The sequence below is a fragment of the Procambarus clarkii genome, chromosome 27, assembly GCF_040958095.1.
Source record: "Procambarus clarkii isolate CNS0578487 chromosome 27, FALCON_Pclarkii_2.0, whole genome shotgun sequence".
Lineage (NCBI taxonomy): Eukaryota > Metazoa > Arthropoda > Malacostraca > Decapoda > Cambaridae > Procambarus > Procambarus clarkii.
In genome coordinates this window covers 25,624,744-25,652,243 of record NC_091176.1, presented here as the reverse complement: position 1 = coordinate 25,652,243, position 27,500 = coordinate 25,624,744, and the positions used below count along the sequence as shown (strand labels likewise).

The 27,500-nt window shown below is 41.8% G+C and overlaps 2 protein-coding genes across 5 annotated transcripts in view; one reads left to right on the top strand and one right to left on the bottom strand.

Moving 5' to 3' along the window:
* The window catches only part of Hr4 (Hormone receptor 4), a 399,910-nt gene that overhangs the window by 339,569 nt on the left and 32,841 nt on the right, over positions 1-27,500 (bottom strand). The gene's annotated exons all lie outside the window — the stretch shown is intronic.
* Positions 13,922-27,500, top strand: part of LOC138369211 (uncharacterized) — a 21,451-nt gene continuing 7,872 nt past the window's right edge. The window contains exons 1-4 of the mRNA XM_069332151.1: positions 13,922-14,055; positions 14,167-14,280; positions 14,388-14,444; positions 14,628-15,811. Coding sequence (XP_069188252.1) covers positions 13,938-14,055; positions 14,167-14,280; positions 14,388-14,444; positions 14,628-15,811 — 1,473 coding nt within the window. The 5' untranslated portion in view covers positions 13,922-13,937. The remainder of the gene's footprint in view (positions 14,056-14,166; positions 14,281-14,387; positions 14,445-14,627; positions 15,812-27,500) is intronic.

Genomic DNA, 27,500 nt, shown 5'->3' with positions numbered 1-27,500 from the left:
AATTACGACGGCTTCGGCTCTCAATCCTATTGACCTGAATCATTACAGGAAGAAAATTCGGTTAACTGGGAGGTAATATACAATTTACATTAGAAACAGAATGAGAGACGACTCCCCTTTGAAGGTTGGTGACATATTCAGCTGGAGAGTCAGGAGAAAGCTAAGCCACACACATGAACTTGTTCACTTATACTCTCACGGCGCTACTAAGACGGAGAGAGGCGAAGGATATTAGGATCTGAGCCACTGCATCATCCAGTCCTTCCAAGACCGTTATGAAGATCTTAAACAGTTAGAGAATAGAAGCAGTTCGGTTCGTTCTCCTAACAGGACACGTGAACACCACTAACACCTGTAATACAACATGACAGTGAACACCACTAACACCTGTAATACAACATGACAGTGAACACCACTAACACCTGTAATACAACATAACAGTGAACACCACTAACACCTGTAATACAACATGACAGTGAACACCACTAACACCTGTAATACAACATAACAGTGAACACCACTAACACCTGTAATACAACATGACAGTGAACACCACTAACACCTGTAATACAACATAACAGTGAACACCACTAACACCTGTAATACAACATAACAGTGAACACCACTAACACCTGTAATACAACATAACAGTGAACACCACTAACACCTGTAATACAACAGGACAGTGAACACCACTAACACCTGTAATACAACATGACAGTGAACACCAGACACCTGTAATAAAGCCAATATAAGAACTTTCACAACATATACACAACTCGTCCTGGTCAGAAGCCAACCTAAGAGAAGCAAGGTCACCACAACAAGGTCATCACCCTCGGTGGCAGGTGACCTAACATCAACCAGGTCAATACACAACAAGTGTATACAGCACCCTTACTCATACTTGTTGTAACAGTATATTTACGAGACATACAGAAACCTGTCACACTCCAGCATCCCTTTTGAACGTCCATACAGATCTTCCTGCACTGGTATGTTGTATTATCAATCTTAGGTATACTCAGCAATATGCTGACACCCTATTCTGTATGAAGGATTTCAGAGTGTAGATCGAAAACCAGCTTCGAGTTCATCTAATATACCATCTCACAAGACGGCTAGTTATACATGAACTCAGGATAGAACACGAGATGCGAGTCTATTAGCCTTCACTAGCAACATATGGGAACAGCACAGTAATATATTCCAACATTAGTGAGTCTACGAAGTAGTCTCAAAGTTCAAATTATCTCACATCATTTGATCTAAAGGAATTGATAAGAGGAGAATCACATATATAGTGTGGTAGTGTGTGTTCCAGCTCATGTTGCGCCGCCACTCCACACAAGGTGAAGGAAGGAAGGAATTATCAGAGCAAAGCACCAAGCCATTACGACTATATAACACTTGGAAGGGGTCAGGACAAGGATTTGGGATGGGACGATGGGAAAGGAATGGTGCCCAACCACTTGGACGGTCGGGGATTGAACGCTGACCTGCATGAAGCGAGACCGTTGCACTACCGTCCAGGCCAAGTGGTTGCGCAACCACATAAGGTGAGAATGTCTACATGTCTCCTTGTAATCTCAGTATACCTGTGTCAGTTTAACAAGAGTGTACTCCTGAAGATGTCACATTGCTGACGAAACGTCGAACAATTCAAATGGAAAGATCTAGTGTTTCTTCACCTTCCAGATGGTAGAAGATATTTGTGTTGAATGGACAATATCCTTAAGAAAATTAATAATAGCCACAATGTTGTTGTGTTTAAGGGTATGTGCATTAGACAAAACCTATCCAAAAATATAATATAATATATTATATATATATATATATATATATATATATATATATATATATATATATATATATATATATATATATACCTGTATATATATATATATGTCGTACCTAGTAGCCAGAACGCAATTCTCAGCCTACTATGCAAGGCCCGATTTGCCTAATAAGCCAAGTTTTCATGAATTAATGTTTTTTCGACTACCTAACCTACATAACTTAACCTAACCTAACTTTTTCGGCTACCTAACCTAACCTAACCTAACCTATAAAGATAGGTTAGGTTAGGTTAGGTTGGGTTGGTAAGGTTCGGTCATATATCTACGTTAATTTTAACTCCAATAAAAACAAATTGACCTCATACATAATGCAATGGGTAGCTTTATCATTTCATAAGAAAAAAAATAGAGAAAATATATTAATTCAGTAAAACTTTGCTTATTAGGCAAATCGGGCCTTGAATAGTAGGCTGAGAAGTGCGTTCTGGCTACTATAGGTACGACATATATATATATATATATATATATATATATATATATATATATATATATATATATATATATATATATATATATATGTCGTACATAGTAGTCAGAACGCACTTCTCGGCCTACTATGCAAGGCCCGATTTGCCTAGTACGGGGAGCGAGTTTCTTTAATTTCAATAAATTGTTTCCAATTGGTTTATTTGAATTATTATTATTACATTATACTAAGAACATTAATTATTGACTTAGTTATGTTAGTTTAGGTTAGGTTAAGATAGGCTAGGTTAGGTTATGTTGGGTAGGTTAGGTTCGGTCATATATCTACGATAGTTTTATCTCAATTTAAACAATATGAACTCATACATAATGAAATGGATAGCTTTATCATTTCATAAGAAAAAAAGTAGAAAAATATATAAATTCAGGAAAACTTGGCTTATTAGGCAAATCGGACTTTGCACAGTAGGCCGAGTACTGCGTTCTGGCTACTAGGTACAACATTATATATATATATATATATATATATATATATATATATATATATATATATATATATATATATATATATATATATATATATATATAACGTCGTCTATGCCTTCACTTGCCCACTTGGGAACTGTCAGCCCCAAAGATCTCAGTATATAGATTAGACAACAACCTCTCTCTCTCTCTAGGCGATTAACAATTCACAAGCAGTAGGGCTCCATCAAGGAACATATAATCTCCTCTCACAACCAGACCATCACCTGAGAAATCTTAACCAAACAAAACATTAATTATAGACAGGTACAACGACAACAGGAGACTCGACATCAGCGAGGCCCTACACATCAAAAAATCAAAACCAGCAATCAATAGACAATTAACATATAATTACATTCTACCCACTTCAAGACTAAGAACCAACACAGAAACAGTAGCACGCAAGAACATAGAACACGTAATGGCTTATTAATTCCCATTATGTCATTAATCCATTTGTTCATCTCAATCATGCCCTGTATCACCTCATCCCAAGCGAATATAAGCCTTGGCAGAGTATGGAAAATTTTACGGGCTATTCATGTCAGTGCCACCTCTTGGGTGGCTTAATACCTTCATCAGTCAATCAATCAATCAATCAATAGAAATTTGTCTTTTAAAATGTAAGGAGTGCCTTGGGAAACGCTCTTAGGCGGCAGACCATAAATACTGTGTGAAAATGAACTTTGGAGAGTTAATTTTTCAACTTCCCTCGACAGTGAAAAAATAAGAAATATTGAGAGGATTTTTTTTTTTTGTGTGTGTGTATGTGTGTGTGTGTGTGTGTGTGTGTGTGTGTGTGTATGTGTGTGTGTGTGTGTGTGTGTGTGTGTGTGTGTGTGTGTGTGTGTGTGTGTCTGTGTCTGTGTGTGTGTGTGTGTGTGTGTGTGTGTGTGTGTGTGTGTGTGTCTGTGTGTGTGTGTGTGTGTGTGTGAATGTGTGTGTGTGTGTATGTGTGTGTGTTCACCTAGTTGTGTTTGCGGGGGTTGAGCCTCTTTCGGTCCGCCTCTCAACTGTCAATCAAGCAACGATCAATTTTTCACACACACACGCACACACACACACACACACACACACACACACACTGACGGTTGAGAGGCGGGACCAAAGAGCTAGAGCTTAACCCCCGCAAGCACAACTAGGTGAGTATATACACAAACACAGGAAGCAGCCCGTAACAGCTGTCTAACTCCCAGGTACCTTTTTACCATTAGGTAACAGGAGCATTAGGGTGAAAGAAACTCTGCCCATTTGTTTTCAGCCATCGCCGGGGATCGAACCCTAGGATTACAAGTCTCAAGCGCTGTCTACACAGCCACAGGTGTGCGAGTAAAATAAGTATTAAAGTGCGTTAAGAGCACGTGCGCCATGTAAACAAGAGGAAAGCGTGAGCTTGTGCGCAGCTGCCTGATGTAAACAAGAAATAACTTTCATCATGAACATCCGAGTCATGTAAACAAAAAGAAAACTTAAGCACGTGCGTCGTCTGCGCTATGTAAACAAAGACGTAACCATGAACACGTGCGCGTCATGTAAACAAAATTATACCGCGAGCACGTGGTGGCCAGCGTCATGTAAACAACGGAGGTAAGCGTGAGCAGGTGGTGTTCCATCCTTACTCGCTAGTCCCGTTACCCTGCGGTCTGCTTTTCCCTCAGTCCGCGAGCTGCTGAATCACGCTGGATGGCCCGCCAACCAGCGCTGCCAAACGTGACTCACAGGAACACCCCCAGCGCGCTGTTGCCAGACCTCTCTGGCTCGGTCATTGACCCTCCTGGGAGTGTAAGGGACGTAGAGTTTAGCACCTACGCCATTCTTATCTGTCTGTCTCTGTCTATTGGATACTACGTACCCTCCGCGTCCTCTAGCCCTTCGCCACTACCCATGGCAAGACCTATCTGGCAATCCCATAATTGGAAATTATGAATCAAAGGCATAACACCAGGGAATAACAGAGTTCATTGACCCAGGTGAGAAATGGGGACGGCGAGGTATAACAATAACAGTCGATATAATCAATCCAAACCCGAGGTTACTGCCCTTTAAAATATAGTAAGCGGCGTGCAGCACCCCCCACGACTACGCAAGTGTGCGTGACGGCGAGTATGCGTATAGCGGCGCGGCGCGCGTATATGCGTCGGTTTACTGTGAATCTTGTCACGAGGGATGACACGGCAGGCGGATACGGTGGTGGAAATGCCGCGGGTTGAGTGTTGACACAGTGGAGGGAGCAGGTATGTGGCCTTCCCCGAGTCACGGTGAGGCCAGGGTTATCAACACTACCTTCCTCCTCCTCCTCTCAAACACCAACTCTTTCAGGTATGTCTGTCTGCTGGCAGGGCTTACACCCGGCCCGGCTTGACTGCCAACCATGAGCTGGTAATCTTGGGTGTCTGGAGCGCTCTGCCTGTGACAACCTCCATCTCCTCTCTCTCCTCAAGGAGAACTTGTGAGAATACAAACTGTGGCCGCAGATCTTGACACAGCTACTCCACACTCATGGACACAAGTACTCCAGACCTCGACCCCAATCACTCCAGATCTCGACCCCCAATCACCTCAGACCTCGACCCCAATCACTACAGACCTCGACCCCAATCACTCCAGATCTCGACCCCCAATCACCTCAGACCTCGACCCCAATCACTCCAGATATCGACCCCCAATCACCTCAGACCTCGACCCCAATCACTACAGACCTCGACCCCAATCACTCCAGATCTCGACCCCCAATCACCTCAGACCTCGACCCCAATCACTCCAGATCTCGACCCCCAATCACCTCAGACATCGACCCCAATCACTACAGACCTCGACCCCAATCACCCCAGACTCCAACCTCAATCACTCAGCACCTGAACTAACTACTTCAGACCAAACCCAATCACTGTAAACCCCCCAGCCACTCTAATCACGACCCTATTTACCCTATTCTGCCATATGGCCCAATCACCAATCACCTTAATTTTCTCACACGTTAAAATCTGCACATTATTATTCCTTCTCTTCGCCCTTGGAATTCTTAACATTTCTGAAGCTTGCTTTGGAAATCCCCGAATCTGTCGCGACTCCTGAGACTTGAGAGAATATCTTACCCACCCAATCATCATCCTGTTCGGGTATAGGCTGGGACTAGGCTGTATAAAGTTCCTCGGAGGTGTATAGTCTATTTGGACTACATATTTTCCTATTACAGGATTCATAGTAGATAGGCTGATGCAACTCTTTATTTACATCTATTTACCGAGTTCGTGAACACGTGACTCAGCTAGCTTGTGATGACCCCTCAGCTTGTGATGACCCTCAGCTTGTGATGACCCTCAGCCTGTGATGACCCCTCAGCTTGTGATGACCCCTCAGCTTGTGATGACCCTCAGCTTGTGTCACTCCCCAGGTAGTGTCGTGTCATATGTAGCGTCAACCATCCGGCCACCGAAGCCGTCACGGGTCAGTGAGCCAGCTGTATACTGCCCCCTCTCCCCCCCCCCCCCGCCCCTCACTATCAATACCTGCGGTAAACAATAAGCCTTCAGCTTGCTCTGTCCCCGCTCCAAGCTCGGCGCCACACGACACAGCAACTCGGCATCACAGCTTACACAGCGACGCATATTTAAACAAATCGAGGCGATGCGTGCCACTGAAACTGCTTCGTCTGACTACAAACTTTGTCAGCACCCGCAGGCGTCGTGCCCCCAGGCGTCGTGCTCACAGGCGACGTGCCCCCAGGCGTCGTGCCCACAGGCGACGTGCCCACAGGCGTCGTGCCGCAGGCGTCGTGCCCGCAGGCGTCGTGCCCGCAGGCGTCATGCCCCCAGGCGTCGTACCCACAGGCGTCGTACCCACAGGCGTCGTACCCACAGGCGTCGTACCCTCAGGCGTCATGCCCTCAGGCGTCGTACCCGCAGGCGTCGTGCCCACACGAGGCGGCACCCCCTAGTGATCCCTAGATTTTTAGTCTAATGGAATACAATAAATAACGCCATGATAACACACACGTATACCTGTTGAAAGATTTCTCCAGTTTAGTATCTGAGGAGTTTATGTGCGGGGACTTTCTATTCTGGCCTGCTGGCATCAGCCCCGTCCTGGTGCTTCTCACTCCTCATCACTCAGTTAATAAACTCTTAACAATGTGCTCGTCAAAAGGACGGTAAATATGCCGTCGTGTACATGCAATAATCTGTACAATGTGAACGTCAGAAAGCGACAGTATTGGTGATAATAATACAAGCACATACACAGTGGGATGCAGTAGTCCCTCTCTGGCCACCATATATTGCCTGGAGCCCCAACTACCAGCCTGGAGCCCCAACTACCAGCCTGGAGCCCCAACTACCTGCCTGGAGCCCCAACTACCTGCCTGGAGCCCCAACTACCGATCTGGAGCCCCAACTACCTGCCTGGAGCCCCAACTACCGATCTGGAGCCCCAACTACCTGCCTGGAGCCCCAACTACCTACCTGGAGCCCCAACTACCGACCTGGAGCCCCAACTACCTGCCTGGAGCCCCAACTACCAGCCTGGAGCCCCAACTACCTGCCTGGAGCCCCAACTACCAGCCTGGAGCCCCAACTACCTGCCTGGAGCCTCAACTACCTGCCTGAAGCCCCAACTACCTGCCTGGAGCCCCAACTACCTGCCTGGAGCCCCAACTACCTACCTGGAGCCCCAACTACCTGCCTGGAGCCCCAACTACCTACCTGGAGCCCCAACTACCTGCCTGGAGCCCCAACTACCAGCCTGGAGCCCCAACTACCTGCCTGGAGCCCCAACTACCTGCCTGGAGCCCCAACTACCTGCCTGGAGCCCCAACTACCTGCCTGGAGCCCCAACTACCAGCCTGGAGCCTCAACTACCTGCCTGAAGCCCCAACTACCTGCCTGGAGCCCCAACTACCTGCCTGAAGCCCCAACTACCAGCCTGGAGCCTCAACTACCTGCCTGAAGCCCCAACTACCTGCCTGGAGCCCCAACTACCTGCCTGGAGCCCCAACTACCAGCCTGGAGCCCCAACTACCAGCCTGGAGCCCCAACTACCTGCCTGGAGCCCCAACTACCTGCCTGGAGCCCCAACTACCTGCCTGGAGCCCCAACTACCTGCCTGGAGCCCCAACTACCTGCCTGGAGCCCCAACTACCTGCCTGGAGCCCCCAACTACCTGCCTGGAGCCCCAACTACCTACCTGGAGCCCCAACTACCTGCCTGGAGCCCCAACTACCTACCTGGAGCCCCAACTACCTACCTGGAGCCCAACTACCTACCTGGAGCCCCAACTACCTACCTGGAGCCCCAACTACCAGCCTGGAGCCCCAACTACCTGCCTGGAGCCCCAACTACCAGCCTGGAGCCCCAACTACCTGCCTGGAGCCCCAACTACCAGCCTGGAGCCCCAACTACCTGGCAGGAGCCGCCCCAACCTCCCCTAAATACCTCACATACCTGATCGAATCCTTTCATGGGGTCCTGCAGTGTGTACACACACCAGCGCCGAGACGTCTGGAGTCAGGCTCGTCCGGCGCTCTCACTCTCCACTCTCAAGTGAGTGGCTACAAACGTGTGTGGATTGTTATAGTCTAACCAAACCTAACCTTGCTTAACCTGGCCAAGGTCTAGCGTAACCTAAACAATACTAAGGCAACCTGGCCTAACCCAACCTAACCGAGTTCTAAACTACCCTAACCCAACCTAACCGAGTTCTAAACTAACCTAGTCTATTCCGAGCCAACCTAACCTAACTTCGTAGCCCAACGAATCCAAGCCCAATCTAACTTAACCTAATCTACCATAACTAAACCCAATCCATTATACCAAAAATAATCTAATTCAGTACATCCCTACATATTTCTGTATCACATCCCCAAGGCTTGCGACAAGATTGGAACCAGAACGAAGTGGGTTAAGCTACGAGAATAAGTCAGTGGAACTAAATCTCACAACTCTGGAGAATAGAAGGAACAGAGGCGATATGATCACAATATACAAGATAATGAAAGGAATAGATAAGGTGGACAAGAATGGCTTCTTCACACAGAGAAAGTAGGACAAGAGGACACACGTAGAAACTGGAAACAAAAATGAGCCGAAGGAATGTAAGGAAGTACTTAATTGTACCCTGTACGAGTACTTCCAAGTACTCGTACAGGTACGAGTAGAATGGGTCAGTGTGCATTCCACTTCTCCAAGTGGAATGCACTGGGAGAAGAAGCCGTGGAAGCCACCTCCGTCCACAACTCTCAGACCGGATCCAACAATGGATTTCAGTGTCAACATAGTAGAGTTGTAATGCAACAGGTGCAACAGGGTTAATGGGCCTAGCATAAGTGCAAGATCTCACTCCCCTGTAGACACTGTTAGGTGAGCACGGTCACTCCTGCAGCACATCCCTCCATACATTCCTGCGGCACATCCCACAATACACTCCTGCGGCACATCCCACCATACACTCCTGCGGCACATCCCACCATACACTCCTGCGGCACATCACTCCACACACTCCTGGAGCACATCCCACCACACACTCGTGCAGCACATCCCTCCCCACACTCGTGCAGCACATCACAGACACTGGAGGAGGCACCGCACATGGTCGGGAGGTCGGCTGACCACCACACAAGGTGTCAGTATTACAGAGTGACGACCTCCGGAACGTCCCCTTACCCACTACTAACTCACCCATAATGAGTCTGAGCAGCAAGAACCTCGAGCATGAGACTATCACTGACAGGTTCAGCCCAAGGTCTCAGTGTTTATCTCTATTAACATATATTAGAATTAATTAAAAAAAGAAACAAAATCAGTTGCTGTCTTTTTCAGGTTTAGGCGCCCACAAAATCCCTCAGCAAATAACCAGTTTCCGGAGACATTGAACGCAGGAAAATTTCGTTTATCATTCAGTATTCACAGTCTAAATACCACGATAGGAATTCTCTAATGTTACCTACAATTCAGTTCGTTAAACTTAATAATTCGTGGAAAACGTAGTCCCGCTACCCATTTCCCCTGACCCAAGCCGCCCTTACCATCGCTACCGCTCCCTTACATGTAGGGATTTATTGGGGGTGGGGGTTGGGGGTTATGGGGGAGGAGCGGGCCACGATCGACGCTAGGAGAGTCACTGTGTCCGGTCAGTAACCTCTACTGCCTTAAACACCCCGTCTTTAAGCAATGTCAGGCCCAACCCGGCCCCCCTCTCCCTCTCCCTCTATCATGACGATCAGGCTCTTTGAGTTATAAAATAACATTAACATGTAGACGAGGTAGGGGAAGGAGGGGGAGAGGGGGAGGGGGGTGATGTAGACTCATACTAGGGAGCTGCAATATATGTGTTCTTCCGGGTAGAACTTCCACTGCGTGTTGCTGGGTGGTACCCCAGGGAGGGCCCGGGCACGCCCACCTACACCCCCTACTATCATACACTTTAAGGAACCATGTGTGTGGAATATTGACTTTACGTCGTTTACCAGCTCTGTGGGGCCTTGTGTGCGGACGTGTACTTACCTAATTGTGTTTGCGGGGGTTGAGCTCTGGCTCTTTGGTCCCGCCTCTCAACCGTCAATCAACAGGAGTAATCATAATAAAAATAATCAACGTGTGTGTACATTGACGTGTGCTTTCGATACATATTTATTATTCTATCTATAACAAACTGGTACATGTTGATGATTCTGGTGGTGGGGAGCAGGAGATAGGTAGCCGGAGCTCTTGATAGTAATCAGTCCCCGTGTAGTGGTTAACACACTCGTCTGGCTTTTCGTGAGCGCTTTGTCCTGGGTTCGTATCCTGGCCGGGGAGGATTTACTGAGCGCCAATCCTTAACTGTAGCTTCTGTTCACCCAACAATAAAATGGGGTACCTGGTTGTTATACGATTTGTCGGGTGGTATTCGAGGACTTGCCACAAACGCTGAGCGTGCTGGTGGCTGTACAAGAATGTAAGAACTCTTGTATGTATAAATAAGAAAACGTCAACTGCAGAAGGGAGATGTATGGAGGTGTGAGGAGCATGTGTAGAAAGTGTGTGGATGACGCGGATGTAAACACTGGAGGTGTGTGTGTGTACCTCCCGGCGGGTGTCACCCACACCACCACCTCCTCCTCCACCCACGTCACCACCACTCGTCATCCTCCTCATTCCAAAACTTACAATTGCCATCAGGAAAGCAAAATGTGATGAGTTTGTTGACAAAGATCACACATCTAACTACCTGTTAGTTAACGTATTTCAAATCAATTTAAAGTAGCAGGTGATGCAAGCAAGGATGACGGTGCGGACCACCAGAGGCAGGAGAGGAACTGTCACTATAGACAACACCACAAGAGGCAGGAGAGGAACTGTCACTATAGACAACACCACAAGAGGCAGGAGAGGAACTGTCACTATAGACAACACCACAAGAGGCAGGAGAGGAACTGTCACTATAGACAACACCACAAGAGGCAGGAGAGGAACTGTCACTATAGACAACACCACAAGAGGCAGGAGAGGAACTGTCACTATAGACAACACCACAAGAGGCAGGAGAGGAACTGTCACTATAGACAACACCACAAGAGGCAGGAGAGGAACTGTCACTATAGACAACACCACAAGAGGCAGGAGAGGAACTGTCACTATAGACAACACGTCAAATAAACAAGGAAAAGGAATGTGCGCTTAAGGAAAGCACGCGAGGGAGGTGGGGGGGGGAGGTGGGGGTGTTTTCATGTCATTGTAAACCAGGAGACCTACTGCCCGTAGGTCTCCTGGTTTAAACCTCACAGCCCCCGCCCCTGTGCCAGGTAAGTCCACTACGGGCTCACCATAGCCCGTGCTACTTGGAACTTTTTGTTCCCAGTAACTGAATCTTAAACAACAACAATAACAACACCTCCTGGGGGGGGGAGGGGAGAGGTGGAGAGGGCAATAGACCTGGACAAATTCAACTTTGTCCAGATAAACTCAACTGGAGATCCCATGTAAGCCCTAAGGGGTGTCGTCGGTAAAGGTCTAAAGGGTCGTCAGTAGGTTAAGGGGCCACAGTATAGTCCTAGAATATCAGAGTCAAGGTTATCACACCTGCTTATCTAGTCGTGCCAAAGAAACCTTAACCACCCCCCCCCCCCCCCCGCCAGACACAATTAAGATTACATGCTGAACACGACGGTAGAACATAATTATGGGCTCGCTGGCTTCACGCTCCACAAGGAGGATGGATGCAACCTGCTATCCCCCGAGCTTGAGTTACTCTCGCCCCGGAAGAAAGGTACACCCCCACCCCGGGGAACATGGTACCATGGGTCCAGTACCAGGACATCCGCTACTTGAGCTGTGTAAGGTTGTTACCGGGGCCCTTCCCGTCTCGTGGACCATCATTGTTCCCAATCTCAACCTTTATTGATAAAACAGTTTCCATCTTGTCTCCTTTATTAGTTCCTCCTTACAATATTTATTTGTTCTAGGATGCAATCCACTGCCACTCACAGGACGGACATGTGATCCACTGCCACTCACAGGATGGTCATGTGATCCACTACCACTCACAGGATGGACATGTGATCCACTACCACTCACAGGATGGACATGTGATCCACTACCACTCACAGGATGGACATGTGATCCACTACAGTAGTAGGGAAGGCGCCTCACAGGACATTTTTTTTCTGGGAGAAAAAAGGTACCTGTGCGCCCCAAGGGTTTCAGGTAAATTTAGAATATCCCCTGTGCGCCCCAAGGGTTTCAGGTAAATTTAGAATATCCCCTGTGCGCCCCAAGGGTTTCAGGTCCAAAGGGAAAAAAAGTGCCTGTGCGCCCCAAGGGTTTCAGGTCCAAAGGGAAAAAAAGGTACCTGTGCGCCCCAAGGGTTTCAGGTAAATTTAGAATATCCCCTGTGCGCCCCAAGGGTTTCAGGTAAATTTAGAATATCCCCTGTGCGCCCCAAGGGTTTCAGGTCCAAAGGGAAAAAAGTGCCTGTGCGCCCCAAGGGTTTCAGGTCCAAAGGGAAAAAAAGTGCCTGTGCGCCCCAAGGGTTTCAGGTAAATTTAGAATATCCCCTGTGCGCCCCAAGGGTTTCAGGTAAATTTAGAAATTCGTGTTTGTGAGCCAGGGTTTTTCAGGCGAATTTGGGCAGTCACAGATTTTAGAAGTATGGATTTCTTATGAGAAAAATAATTTCCGAGACTTAGAAGTTTGTTAAAGCCTTATGGGAGAAATTCAAATAACGTGTGTAGCACTTTAGGGCTTCCAGGAGAACTCTACGGACATATTTTACATGTTTTCAACTTACAAAATCGTCTATGTAAGCCTTAGTTATTCATATAAATTTAGAAAATCACCTGTGTAAGTCAGGGTTTTCAAGTCTCGTACATCACACCCCCCTCCCTCCCCCCCTTGCCTCGCAATCTGTCGCATCACCTTTATTTACTTTGCGCCCAGCCAGTCAGTCGGCTCTTAATCTTATCTTATCTTATCCGTAATATCTGGACCGTCCCTCCTCTCTCTCTCTCCCTCCTCTCTCTCTCTCCTCTTCATATTATTCCCTCTTCCTATTTTCTGACATACTAATATTTTATTCCTTTTTCATTAACCAGTCAGTTTTATACAAATCAACCGAAGCATCTCAATGTAACCTTTAATACTGAAACTGCCTCAGAGACTATCTAAGCTGGCCCCAGCTACCTGCCCCAGGCTATCTGCCCGAGGCCATCATCACCTGATTACCTGCCCCAGACATCCACCAGTCATTGTCGGCGTTCGCCACCGTAATAATTTATATATATATATACATTAAGCGTTAATAAAACTTATTTATTTATTTATTTATAATTTATTTAGTCATCTAATTCATAGTTTACACAATTTATAATAAAAGAGTTTATCCCCAGTATTCGCCAATCATTCTCGCTATTAATAAAACAGCCAAACGCTCACTCAGGGGCACACTATCGTTATTACGCTCATTCAGGGGCCCCCTCAGATCGCCAAAGTCTCAGAGGCCTACACTTTCAGTCTACATTCAATCTTCATCCTGTTCACAAGGTTCCCCTAGCCTAGTCATATCATCATGTCAGTGTGTCCTCTGTGCCTGTCTCCTATCAACAACGAAATCGTTCATGTGTGTCAAACACGATGTTTAACATGCCTCGGTGAAATGTCCATCAACGCTCTTCAAGAATGCAGACTATACTGTATAGGATGCAACGGGCCTACACCGCCTGGACATTTTGACGTAACCTGTACCAGCTGTGGGCAACTCTATTGTGCAAATCGTAAGTACCTCTTTTTCTCGCACATTCAATAAACTTTCAAAGAAAATATATATCCGAAACACACATACATACATACAGACAGTCAATTTATATATATTATTTTCATTTCAGTTCATGGTTCTACTTCATGCCCATACTGTCGTTTCTCCGTTAACCGGGAACCTCCCACCGAAGCCAGAAACATCATTGAACCTCCACCCAAACGCCGTCGCATCATAAATAACCGTACGTTTTCACAATAATTTTCGTAATTTTAAAAGTTAATAATTGTATTTTTAACAAGTGTATAAACAAGTAATAAGTACTCATACAGAAAAATATTTCCATTACAGGAGTTCCTATTCGTGATCAAGAGAATCTCATACTTGGTGGAATCAACATCCCAGCTCGTAAGTAATATTATTATTTATCTGTAATTCAGTTTTTCCTCTTATTTAAACTTTTTGTTTTTCCTCTTAATAATAAATCCTCTTATTTACACGATATTTTCCTATTAAGGTTTTCAAATCCTCGTATTGTTTTCAAATGTGTTTTCCTCTTAATGTTTATTCATTGCTAATATTATGTTTCAGAATCTCCCCTGGATTCAACCCACCCCTCTGAGTGGAGCACACCTGTACGCAGTCAACCCCAGCTGTCCCAGGAGCTAGAAGAAGATGCACCAGACGGCAACCAGCATGCATCCTCGGATGAAGAAGAAGAAGACAATCAACCCCCTGTTCACGACATATCAGATGAAGAAGTCAACGCTCCAGATTCCCCAGAGGTACTTAACTTAGATAACGTTGTTCCGCGAGTGTTAGAAGTCATTAACCATTTCGAAGGTTCTTTCTCGAGACATTCATTCTCCATTCCCGGTCATTTAGACGCCGACCCCAGCATTTATATAAATAGGTATAGGGAATTTTTTATAGAATATATAGACAATCAGTTCAGACAAATACAGGAAGAATTCCCTCCCTCATTTCACATTTACCCTGATGTAAGCCTAATTTTGCAAAAACTTAATCATGCCGACAATCAATATGAAATATTAGACGAAGTATTTTCAATTAGAGGCGAAACTCAGATTGTTACACAGGAAGAAGTGGAAGTTCTTGTAAATTCATGGGTTGACGAAATGTCTGCTAAAATTGACGAATGCCTAAAAAATGTCCAATCCTCAAGTGTAGGAATTCATTCCATGTCAGGCTTTGCCATTAATTTTTCATATATTCGCCACCCTATGCACCTTGGATCTTACGTACCATATCCTGCAAAATTAAAGGGTAAAGAATCGGTATTTAATCCTGAAAGTGAAGGAGATGAGTGTTTGTTACAGTGCATTGCAGCGTATAAAAACTTAGCATTGGGCAGGACTATGAATAACGTTAGACAACATTACAAAAGCCTTCGATGGTGTAGAAGATTCGTAGTATGGGCAGATGAAATCAGATTCCCCGTATCATTTGATAACCTTAAGAAAATAGAGAAGCTTAACAAAATTTCTATTTATATTTATACAGTAACTCATGAAAGTAACAGATACTATCTTAGTTTAGCTAGGAAAAGCCAGGAAAAGTATGCCGATAAAGTCCCTTTGTTGTTATTAGAAGGCAAGCATCTCTGTCTGATCAAGGATTTTGATAAATTTGTAAAGAGTATTAACAATCATTCTGAAAGGATTCCTAACACTCATAAATTCTGCAAAATTTGTCTTTTGCATGCTCCCTTAGATGAAATTCAGGCTCACGAAGAGTCATGCACTGTATCCCAAGTATTTTCATTCTATAATCCTAGTGATAAAATCAGTTTTAAAAATTACGGTAGGACCTATAGCCCAACTCACACCGCCTATTACGATTTTGAATGTCTATTAGACCGTCAAAATCCTAGAGGCATGGTGGAATGTAAGCATAAAGCAATTGCTTATGCATACATGATTTTAGACAGGGAATTCAATGTCGTAGAAACGTATTCATACGTAGGTCCAGATGCGGTCAATCATTTTATTACCAAGCTAGAAGCCTCATGGAAAGCTATTCATGCTCAGCTCCCCAACTTCCCTAAGAACTTGTCTAGAGAACAGGAAAGAATGTTTCAAAGACAAAATACGTGTCAATTGTGTCATCAAACTTTCAAGGATAAGAAAGATAAACATAGACATCATAATCATGCTATTCAGGAAAATAATTACTTAGGTGCTTATTGTGCTCGTTGCAATTTACAATGTAAAAATGCGCGTAGATACTTGACCACATTTTCCCATAATGCTGCCTATGATCTTGGAATTATACTTAAAGAACTGTCCAAAAATCCTCACCGCGATGTAGAAATTCTAACCAAGGAAGGATTGAAATTTATGCAAGTCATCATAGGTAAACTTAAATTCCTAGATAGCCTAGCTCTCCTTAACGGGTCATTAGGAACCTTAGCAAGCGAGCACGTTGCCGGTAAGAAACCCACCAAGTACACTGAACACATACTAAATGGCGTATCCGATGAAGCTAAAGCTCTGTTAATTAAAGGTAAACAAAGCCTATGTTATGATTATATTTCTTCCATGGACGTGTTAGACGAACCTCAGCTCCCTTCGCGAGATAAGTTTTACAATGTTTTACATGACTCTCCACTGTCTGAAGAAGATTATAACAATGCTCTTAAAGTATTTAATTTAGGGAACTGTACAAACATCAAGGATTACCTCATGTTATATTTAAAAGTTGACGTGGGAATGCTAGTTGATATATTTACACTTTGGCGAACATCACTGAAAGAAATTTATGAACTAGATATTGTTTTCTATGTATCACTTCCTAGTTATGCTTGGGACGCGTTCTTATTTAAATCAAAAGTTGTACTTGACTATGTGTATGATCAGAATATATATGATTTGTTGAGAAGGAATCTTAGAGGAGGGTTCACATCTTCCATTAGACAATTTACACAGGCTGTTAACGAGCACACTACATCTAACCCTAGCTCTGATGACGATACTCACATTTTGTACCTCGACTTTAACAGCTTATATGCAGCGTGCATGGCTGAGGTACTTCCCCAGGGAGGGATTAGACAATTAACTGACCTTGAGCGGGATACCTTATTAGGGCAAGGGTTACAGCATATCCCCTGTAATCAAGACAAAGGTTATTGGATTTTATGCGATACAAAACATGTATCTCCCGAGGTAGCCAGGTATACTGATGATCTGCCCCTTGTACTGTCTCATACTAATATAACGGAGGAGTTTTTGTCAGAGTACAGTAAGAAAACCCTTAATGATGAAAAACGTAAGCTCCCACCTAAAAATACTAAGTTAATTGCATCCCACTTGCCCCAAAACGACTACTTAGTAAGCCTTGATTTCCTGCAATTGCTATTAAAACTTGGACTAGAAGTTGAACGAGTAAAAACAATCTATGAATTTAATCAGGCTCCCTATTTAAAAGATTTTATTTCAACCAACATTCGAGAACGAGCCAATACCACCTGTAAAGTTAAAGGAAAAGCTTTTAAACTCATAAGTAACAGTCTGTACGGGAAATCAATGACAAATATATCTCGATATGCTAATACTCACCATCTAGTAACGACAAAACATTCATTCTTAACTCATGCAAGAAACCCTTTGTATAAACGAGCTGTCTCTTTAGGTCAAGATAGGGTTCTCTGTACAGTAATGAAAGACATCCTTAAAGTTACCACTCCTTCTTACATGGGATATCAGATCTTACAGATAGCCAAGAGGCGTTTATACGAGTTCTGGTATAATGTAGTTAAAGCCCATTATGGGGAGAGAGCTAGACTAATTTATACGGATACAGACTCATTCATATTTACTCTGACCTGTAAAGATGCTTTCCAAGAAATGACAAAAGCTCCTCTAGTAGATTATATGGATTTCAGTAATTTCGACAACGATCATCCCATGTATTCTGCTACTCGCAAAGGTGAACTAGGACTCCTCAAGTCAGAAGTAAAGCAGAAAATCATAACTGAATTAATTGCACTCAAGCCTAAAACTTACTCTCTCCTAACCCTTGATAATGAACATTTATGTAAATGTAAAGGGATTCCTTATCACCAACAAAAGAAAATAACACATGCATCTTTTCAGAACACATTAGAGACAAATACAACTTTTAATTTTGTATCCCGATCTATTCGTAATGTTAATGGACAGATATGCACGTGTAAAACAACTAAGCGCGGTCTGTCAGCTTTTGATGACAAGAGATACCTCATTAGTCCCACAGAGTCATTAGCTTACGGTCACCCAGACATTCCAGAGCGTGAGGTACGGGTACAGGTAGAGGAAGAGGTACAGGAAGAGGTACAGGTAGAGGAAGAGGTGCAGGTAGGGGATCCAGTAATTGTAGATAATCCCCAACCAAGACGTCAATTGTTCCCCATTTTTAATCTTTGGGAAAAGCGGGATAGAGTCGCTCAGCAATTATTCCCTAACAACAACAACTAAGTCTGTTACTGTATTGTCTATGTATTATCTATAACTATATTCAAATGTCTATGATATTGTATATTCTATGATTTTATTACTGTATTTGATATGAAAATGACTAAGATTTGTTACTGTATTGGATATGAAAATGACTATGATTTTATTACTGTATTGGATATGAAATGACTATGATTTTATTGGCTGTGATATTGTATATTCTATGATTTTATTACTGTATTGGATATGAAATGACTATGATTCAAATGGCTATGATAATGTATATTCTATGATTTTATTACTGTATTGGATATGTTATGACTATGATTTTATTGGTTATGTTTAAATAAAACTCGAATGTAGATTTTGTTTAAATACTCCTTTCATTATATATTTGTAGTTAGTCTATTGAATCCTAGCAACATGGAAGGGCAGAAAAAAGTTATTACTGAATCCCAGTTGAATATATTTAGTGAACCGTCAAGAATTATTATTGCTGGATTTTCAAATGGTGGGAAGAGCTATTTATGTGCTAAAATGATAGAGAAATATCAGCAGAACTTTGCAAAAATAATTATCTGTGGAAGCGGGTATAAAGAGTTGAGAACTAATCCACTCTTTAATCATAAGATATCTTTTTACTCTGAAATTGTAAACCCTTTAGACGATCGTGATCCAGAGGACACATCTCATATATTAGTTGTTTATGATGACTTGTATGTTGAATCTACAAACTCTAAAATAGTAAGTGATATATTTACTAAGGGACGGCATGAGAACATCTCTGTTATTTTTATAACCCAAAATATATTTTTCAGTGGGAAATTTTCTAGATCTATAAGTTTAAATGCTTCTCATTTTATTCTGCTTAAATCAAGAGACTTGTCCCAGATAGAAACATTAGGCAGACAAATATTCGGAAAACAAGATGCCAAGAAATTTTTAGATATATATAAGAAAGTGATTTCTCGACAGTATGGGTATTTACTTGTTGACTTGGGCGTTAAAACACCTGAATCCATAATATTTAGGGGAAATATTGTAAATGAACCCCCATATGAAATAGTGTATCAATGGTGAACATTACACAAGCTCTTAATAAGATATACAATGACCCCAAGTCCATAGGCGGGTTTGGTGGCGTTTTAAAATTGTATAAGGCTGCAAAGAAAACAATCCCTGAAATAACTATAAAAGATGTGAAAGACTATTTAAAAACGTCTAATGCTTATACCTTACATCTATTAAAAAAACGTAAATTTAAACGAAGACGTATCTTAGCACCTAGACCAAAAGCTTTCTTTACCAGTGACTTGGCTGATATGACATTGTTAGCTAAGCACAACAATGATATTAAATATTTATTAGTTTGTGTTGATATATTTTCAAGGTTTGCACATGTAGTTCCACTATCCACTAAATCAGGTCAGAGTGTAAGTGAAGCCATGAAAGCTGTTCTGGATTTACCTTCATCAAAAGGTGTAAGGAAGCTTAACACTGATAAGGGCGGTGAATTCTATAATAAATATATGAAACGATTGTTAGACAGTAAAAACATTGATCTGTACAGTGTATTTTCTCAGGAAACTAAAGCTAGCATTGCAGAGAGATTTATAAGAACATTGAAAACTAAGATATATAAATATTTAACGGCTTATAACACCTTAACCTATATAAATGTTTTACCTGATATGGTTAAAACGTATAATAGAACACCACATAGAGGATTAAAGGGGAAAATACCTATTGATGTACATGCTTTATCTTTGCCTCAAGATGTGACTAGGCAATTTAAGCTCATGTATAAAGGAGAGCAGCAGACTAAGCCACGCATCAGTAATCATCTGTCTGTAGGAGATACAGTACGGCTTGCCTTATCTAATCGTATTTCAAAGTTCAAAAGAGGTTTTCATCAACAGAACACTAAGGAAATATTTACAATTGCTCAAATTGATACTAAACAACCCGTGCCTTTATATTATCTAAAGGACTTAAATAATAGACTTATAGAAGGCGGATTTTATAGAGAGGAGTTGACTCCCACCTACTTGTCAGATACATTTGAAATTGAGAGAATTATAAGTAAACGTAAAGTTGGTAATACTACTTTATATAAAGTTAGATACGTCGGTTACGACAGTTCATTTGATCAGTGGGTGAATTCAGATGACGTGAAGAAACTATGAAGAAGCAGCCCTTAGTTAGAAAGTATCGTGGATTTATTGAACTATTAGCTAGATTAGGTTATAATTCTAGGAAAAAGTTAATTAAGACTCTTAAAAAGGAACATATACTTTGCTTATCAGAAATATTTAATAATTTCTTAAAAAATAAAATTGAAGTTGGGAAGCCTATTTTAAAGAGACTTTCTAAATATAGAGCTCTACTCCATACATTAGCCTGTAAGAAGAAAGCTATTTCACTCAAGAAAGACATATTAACAAGTAAAAGAGGAGGTAATTTATTGGGCATTTTACTTCCCATAGCTATAAATTTCATTTCAAGGCTATTTAATAAGGAATAATGAAAGAATTCTATCTTGTACCACGAAAAGCTATTGATCAACAGAAGCCTACGGCAGTAAGTGTTGAGAAGCCTACGATGACAGTGAGAACAAATCCTGTTATACAACACTTGATAGACTTAAGATTAAAGCTTAAGGATTATGATTTTGCTGTCTCCTTGTTAAATTATTTTAATACAACTGGACTTGTAAAGTGGGATGAGGAAGGGAACATTACATCGCCAGTTACTGGGCTCAATATTGTTGATGACGTTATAGGCAGGATGTGCACTCCGAAATTGTTATTCCCAGAAGATAAACTGCCAATTGCAAAGTTGTTCTACTCTTTGACATCTACACCTAAGAATTTATTTAGAAATGTAGATGCGAAAAATCAAGTGTTTTCTCCTCCAAGTTTGAAGAGGAAGATCAAGGCTGTAGATGAAGGAGAGTCTACCTGGATATCATATTAAGGTGAGTTTCTGTTTATTTTTATCATTTACTATTAGTCTACAGGATGGATAGTTACGTTATATATGCAGCGAGTAACTCTGATACTGATGTATTTAAAAACAATGCTCCCAATGCTTTTGAAAATAGATTACATAATCAGCTGCCTTTAGACCCGAATAAAGCTTATGAAGTGTGCCTGAAGAATATATTCCTGCCTCCATCTTATTTCGCTGTTAGGAGGAATGACCCGGAAAGTTTTATTTCAGTTCAACTTCTAGTGTCTAATAAAAGTTTATCTGATTTGAGTACGGTGAATACATCTTTCACTTTAAAGTCGGATATTTTAGCCAGTGATAATTGCATAGAGCTAACGACTATTTTAAATAGAGAAATTTCTACTATATTTTCAAAAGGTTCACTGAGTTTTATAGGACCCGTACTTAATTATAATTTCCCAGATCACGGGGACGTTTATATGAAATATGATTCGAGTATTAATCGAATTAAGTTTAATGCAGCATTTAGTGAGAAGTTGTTAAAATTATTTATTACAAAGGATGGAAAATTAGTTGTTAGAATTTCTTTATCTTTCGGTCGAAATATATGTAAAGTTATTGGAGCTGAAGTAGGTAAAGCCTATGATATTTTTATTATGAATAAGCCACCTAATAACAGGTTATTTGTACAAGATACTTGCTATTATCATCCTAGGCCAGGAGGCCGTATAGATTTCTTGTGTGTATATTGTGATAAGGTGCAGCCCACCATGTTTGGTAATCAGATTGTAAATATCTTGGATGTTGTTTCGTTTCAAAGTAATGTAACACACAGGAAATTATATAAACCTTTAAATACGACTAATATTGATGGCATCAGTATTAGATTAACAGATCAAGATGGGGAGCCTGTATATTTTGAAAAGGTTGGATGTACGATTGCAGTATTACATATTAGACCCGTTGATATATAATGGCATGAGTAGAGGGAGTTTATCATTCTCTCTTGGCCTGTTTAAACATGAGGGTCGGGTTTGTACCGCTGTCTGTTGACGAGGTAGGGCGATTTATCGCTCCTCGAGGGAAGAGAGGTGGAGCACTGAGCGATATTACTGTTTTTGATAGAAGACATTTAAGGGGAGGTGGAATATTAAGTTTCTTAACTGGTCTAGCTCGTAGAGCAACTCCTTTCCTATTAAAAACTATCATGCCAGCTGCATTGACAATGGGACAGAATGTTTTGCAGGATATAAATGCCGGTCAAGGTACTTTGAAAGATTCAATTAGAAAACGCGGTATGGAAACATTGAAAAGTATTGGTCCTAAATTGTTAGCAGGTGGCCGAATAACGAAAAGAAAAACGAAAAGACCTGCCTATATAAAGAAAATGGATAGATATAAAGACGTGTTTTCATAAAAACAGTACTAGTTGTATGCTAGACGCAGACATGATGAGTGTAAATGCTCCTAGTGCAGCATTGCAAGTTCCTTTAGAAAATTATACAGCTGCTATAAGCGATGGCTTTCCTAAAGTTAGTCCACATAGAATGGTTGAAAGTACGATATTTTCAAGACAGACACAGGATATTTTACCTGTGAATTCAAGTATTAACAATAAATTTAAAGATTCATATATTGAATTTCGTATCCCGGGAGTTAAGGGTCAATTTATTGATCTTTCGAGCTTGACGCTAGAACTGATGGTTGAATTAACGGGACCTGACGGAATTACGGCTTTAGCGGATATTAAAAATGCATCAATAGTTAATGGCTTGTCCCAGACAATGTTTAAAGCTGTAACTGTTTATTTAAATGAGCAAGTGGTGGAAACTAATTCACTATTTTCATATTTATCATATGTAAAGCTAATGACGACGCTTTCTGAATGTAAAGCTGAAAGATTTAAAGAACTGACGTATTTCTATAATGATGTTTTCCCTGAAAAATATGATGTAGATTATTTTAAGAATGCCTCAGAAGACCTTAAATCTAGATTTGTAAAGTTAAAAACTGAGGGAGTAAATTGTTGCTTTAAACTGCTATTGGACATTACAACTTTGAGCGAATATCTTTTGGATGGAATTGATATTCGTTTGAGATTAGAACTTAACAGTGATCCGTGGGTTATAAACAGTATTGAATCTGGATATAAGTTTAACATAAAACTAGCTAGAATGTGGATTGATCGGATAACTCCATTTGCATCTGGATTGGAGGCTATTAATAGAGCTCTGGCTGAACAAAATACACCAGTTACATATACGTTTGATAAGACACTCCACAAGACGTTCATTCTTGGTAATGGGCAGCAGAGATTAAGTATTGACCAGCCATGGGGGAGCATTATCCCAGATAAATTATTTATTATGATGATGGATATGGAAGCAATATCAGGAGCGTATACACTTAATCCACTTTATTTCGATCATTGCGATTTATCTAATGTATATATTACACGTGATGGGACAAACTTATTTAATATAACTTGCAAGTTCCCGAATAAATGTTCGAAACTATACTACGAGACTCAAAATACAGTAGGCTTTAATGCTTGTAATACCTTGACATATAATTCATTTATAAAAGGAAGAACATTACTGGCATTTAGACTAACGCCTGAGGAATTGAGAGATACCCTTCCTATAGAGGCTTCGGGCAACCTGAGAATTACATTAGAATTTGCTGTTCCAGCGAAATCAAATAAAGTTATTATTTTATTCGGAATTACAACGGGAGTATTGAGAATTTATTCAGATAGGCGAGTTGTGTGTGATACAAGAGCATGAACTGCAAACAAATTAATACGGCATTGAACGATATGAAAGGTAGTAAAGCTAAATATATTGGATGCTATTTAGCGACGGATATATATAGAATAATGAAGCAAATACGGGACAGGCCGATTATGTTTATAATAAATACCTTAGGAAGAGACTCTAAGGAAGTAATGGGTCACTGGATTGCTGTATATAAATCTAAACGGAAAATAGTTATACTCGATTCATATGGAATAAATGTGTATTCGCCATATATTTCGGAGTTTTTAAATTATTATAAAGACTGTGATGTATACACGTTTACAGAGAGACTTCAGAGTTTAAATACTTACGTATGCGGGCTATATGCGATGTTTTTCTGTTACCATCTTTCAAACAAGGATCTAAAAACTGCAATAAAACTATTTGAAACTAGTTTTACTTATGGAGAATATATGCAGAATGATAGGAACGTAATGAGGCTATCTTATGCTTTATTTAAAAATATGCCGAGCTGCTATGAAACGCTGTGTTATGATAAGAGCGATATTTGTTGGAAAATGTGCTTGGAGACGACTGGCTGAATGAGGCTATAACAAATTATCTAACGGAAAATGGTGAGTACATTTGTTTTGAGGTTTTATGTGTCTGATAAATATTGTACATGTGTAAACGCTATCTGAAACTGTTATTCTTTCTTTATTTACAGAGATGAAGAGTGAATAGGACGGATATTATACAAGCGGATTGAGGAGCGAGCTTCTTAGAACTTCGGGCTAAATGAGTCGTTTATTATAAATTGTGTAAACTATGAATTAGATGACTAAATAAATTATAAATAAATAAATAAATAAGTTTTATTAACGCTTAATGTATATATATATATAAATTATTACGGTGGCGAACGCCGACAATGACTGGTGGATGTCTGGGGCAGGTAATCAGGTGATGATGGCCTCGGGCAGATAGCCTGGGGCAGGTAGCTGGGGCCAGCTTAGATAGTCTCTGAGGCAGTTTCAGTATTAAAGGTTACATTGAGATGCTTCGGTTGATTTGTATAAAACTGACTGGTTAATGAAAAAGGAATAAAATATTAGTATGTCAGAAAATAGGAAGAGGGAATAATATGAAGAGGAGAGAGAGAGAGGAGGGAGAGAGAGAGAGGAGGGACGGTCCAGATATTACGGATAAGATAAGATAAGATTAAGAGCCGACTGACTGGCTGGGCGCAAAGTAAATAAAGGTGATGCGACAGATTGCGAGGCAAGGGGGGGAGGGAGGGGGGTGTGATGTACGAGACTTGAAAACCCTGACTTACACAGGTGATTTTCTAAATTTATATGAATAACTAAGGCTTACATAGACGATTTTGTAAGTTGAAAACATGTAAAATATGTCCGTAGAGTTCTCCTGGAAGCCCTAAAGTGCTACACACGTTATTTGAATTTCTCCCATAAGGCTTTAACAAACTTCTAAGTCTCGGAAATTATTTTTCTCATAAGAAATCCATACTTCTAAAATCTGTGACTGCCCAAATTCGCCTGAAAAACCCTGGCTCACAAACACGAATTTCTAAATTTACCTGAAACCCTTGGGGCGCACAGGGGATATTCTAAATTTACCTGAAACCCTTGGGGCGCACAGGCACTTTTTTTCCCTTTGGACCTGAAACCCTTGGGGCGCACAGGCACTTTTTTCCCTTTGGACCTGAAACCCTTGGGGCGCACAGGGGATATTCTAAATTTACCTGAAACCCTTGGGGCGCACAGGGGATATTCTAAATTTACCTGAAACCCTTGGGGCGCACAGGTACCTTTTTTTCCCTTTGGACCTGAAACCCTTGGGGCGCACAGGCACTTTTTTTCCCTTTGGACCTGAAACCCTTGGGGCGCACAGGGGATATTCTAAATTTACCTGAAACCCTTGGGGCGCACAGGGGATATTCTAAATTTACCTGAAACCCTTGGGGCGCACAGGTACCTTTTTTCTCCCAGAAAAAAAATGTCCTGTGAGGCGCCTTCCCTACTACTCACTACCACTCACAGGATGGACAAGCGTGCACAATAAACTAATCTACCCCAGGTTTCCTCTGGTGTGGTCGAGCGGTATATAATTGGACGTGCATTTCCCACCGACATAATGTGACATTTTCGAGTGCTATAAATTATATATTGATTATGAGACTGTTTTAAATTATTCATATGAAAATATTCCTAAATAATGAAAAGAAACAATATAAGTGCTACATTAACAAGTGGTATTAATCACCCATTATGTCTTAAATGGTTATAATAGTTACTTTAAAAAAATGAGCACAGCTTCTTGTGCTAAGCTTAGCAACAGTGATATCAGAGACGCGCTTGAATATATCAATCAAGTCAGGGATCACCACACACTTCCCTCGATACAATTGTCTAGAAGCAACACCAGGCTAAATATAACGGTGGACGGTGTGTGAGGTAGACTAGAGACGTCCTCCATTCATCAGGGACGGGGAGGGAGGTGTGTGGGACGGGGAGGGAGGTGTATGGGACGGGGAGGGAGGTGTATGGGACGGTGTGAGGTAAGCCACCATCAATATTATTATGTCGGGAGGAGTCATCGACCGTCCTCAAAGGGAAGGAGAAGTGGCACCGCAGCGAGCGCGGGTGTAGATGCGGCAGCGTGCCGTCTCACACGTGAAGTTAGGAGGTCGGTGACCGAGACAGTCAGCTCCCACTCTCTCTGTGTTTACTTCTTTACACCCACTCTAATCTCTCCACGCATTGTTTACCCGTGTTGTTACACACTAAACACACCTGACACAAGACACACTTTACACCCAGTCATCTGCTGACAACGATAGATGTATATATATGACACTCCGTAATCCTGGTTTCCTTAATTCCTTTCGATGAGCCGCCAGCTTCCTGTCCTCGTCGAGGCCACTAACACCCTCAGGTAAAATCAGGCAGAGTCCGGTAGCTGGCCACGTGGTATGCCTCCAAGAAAGTAACATCACGCCAGCCTTGTTTTGTGTTGATTGTTTTGTAGTTCAAAAGTATAATAACAACATTGTTTTTATGTATTTGTGTATTTAAAAGTTTTTTTTTATATTTAAATGTGGCCTACCTGCTGTCAGCTGAACTATTGGGCTAAAACTTAAGTGTCATTCCTCCGGAATGTTGTCGCTTGTCTCTCTCTTTGTGGTGTGAGTGTGTGTGTGTGTGTGTGTGTGTGTGTGTGTGTGTGTGTGTGTGTGTGTGTGTGTGTGTGTGTGTGTGTGTGTGTGTGTATTATGTGTGTGTGTGTGTGTGTGTGTA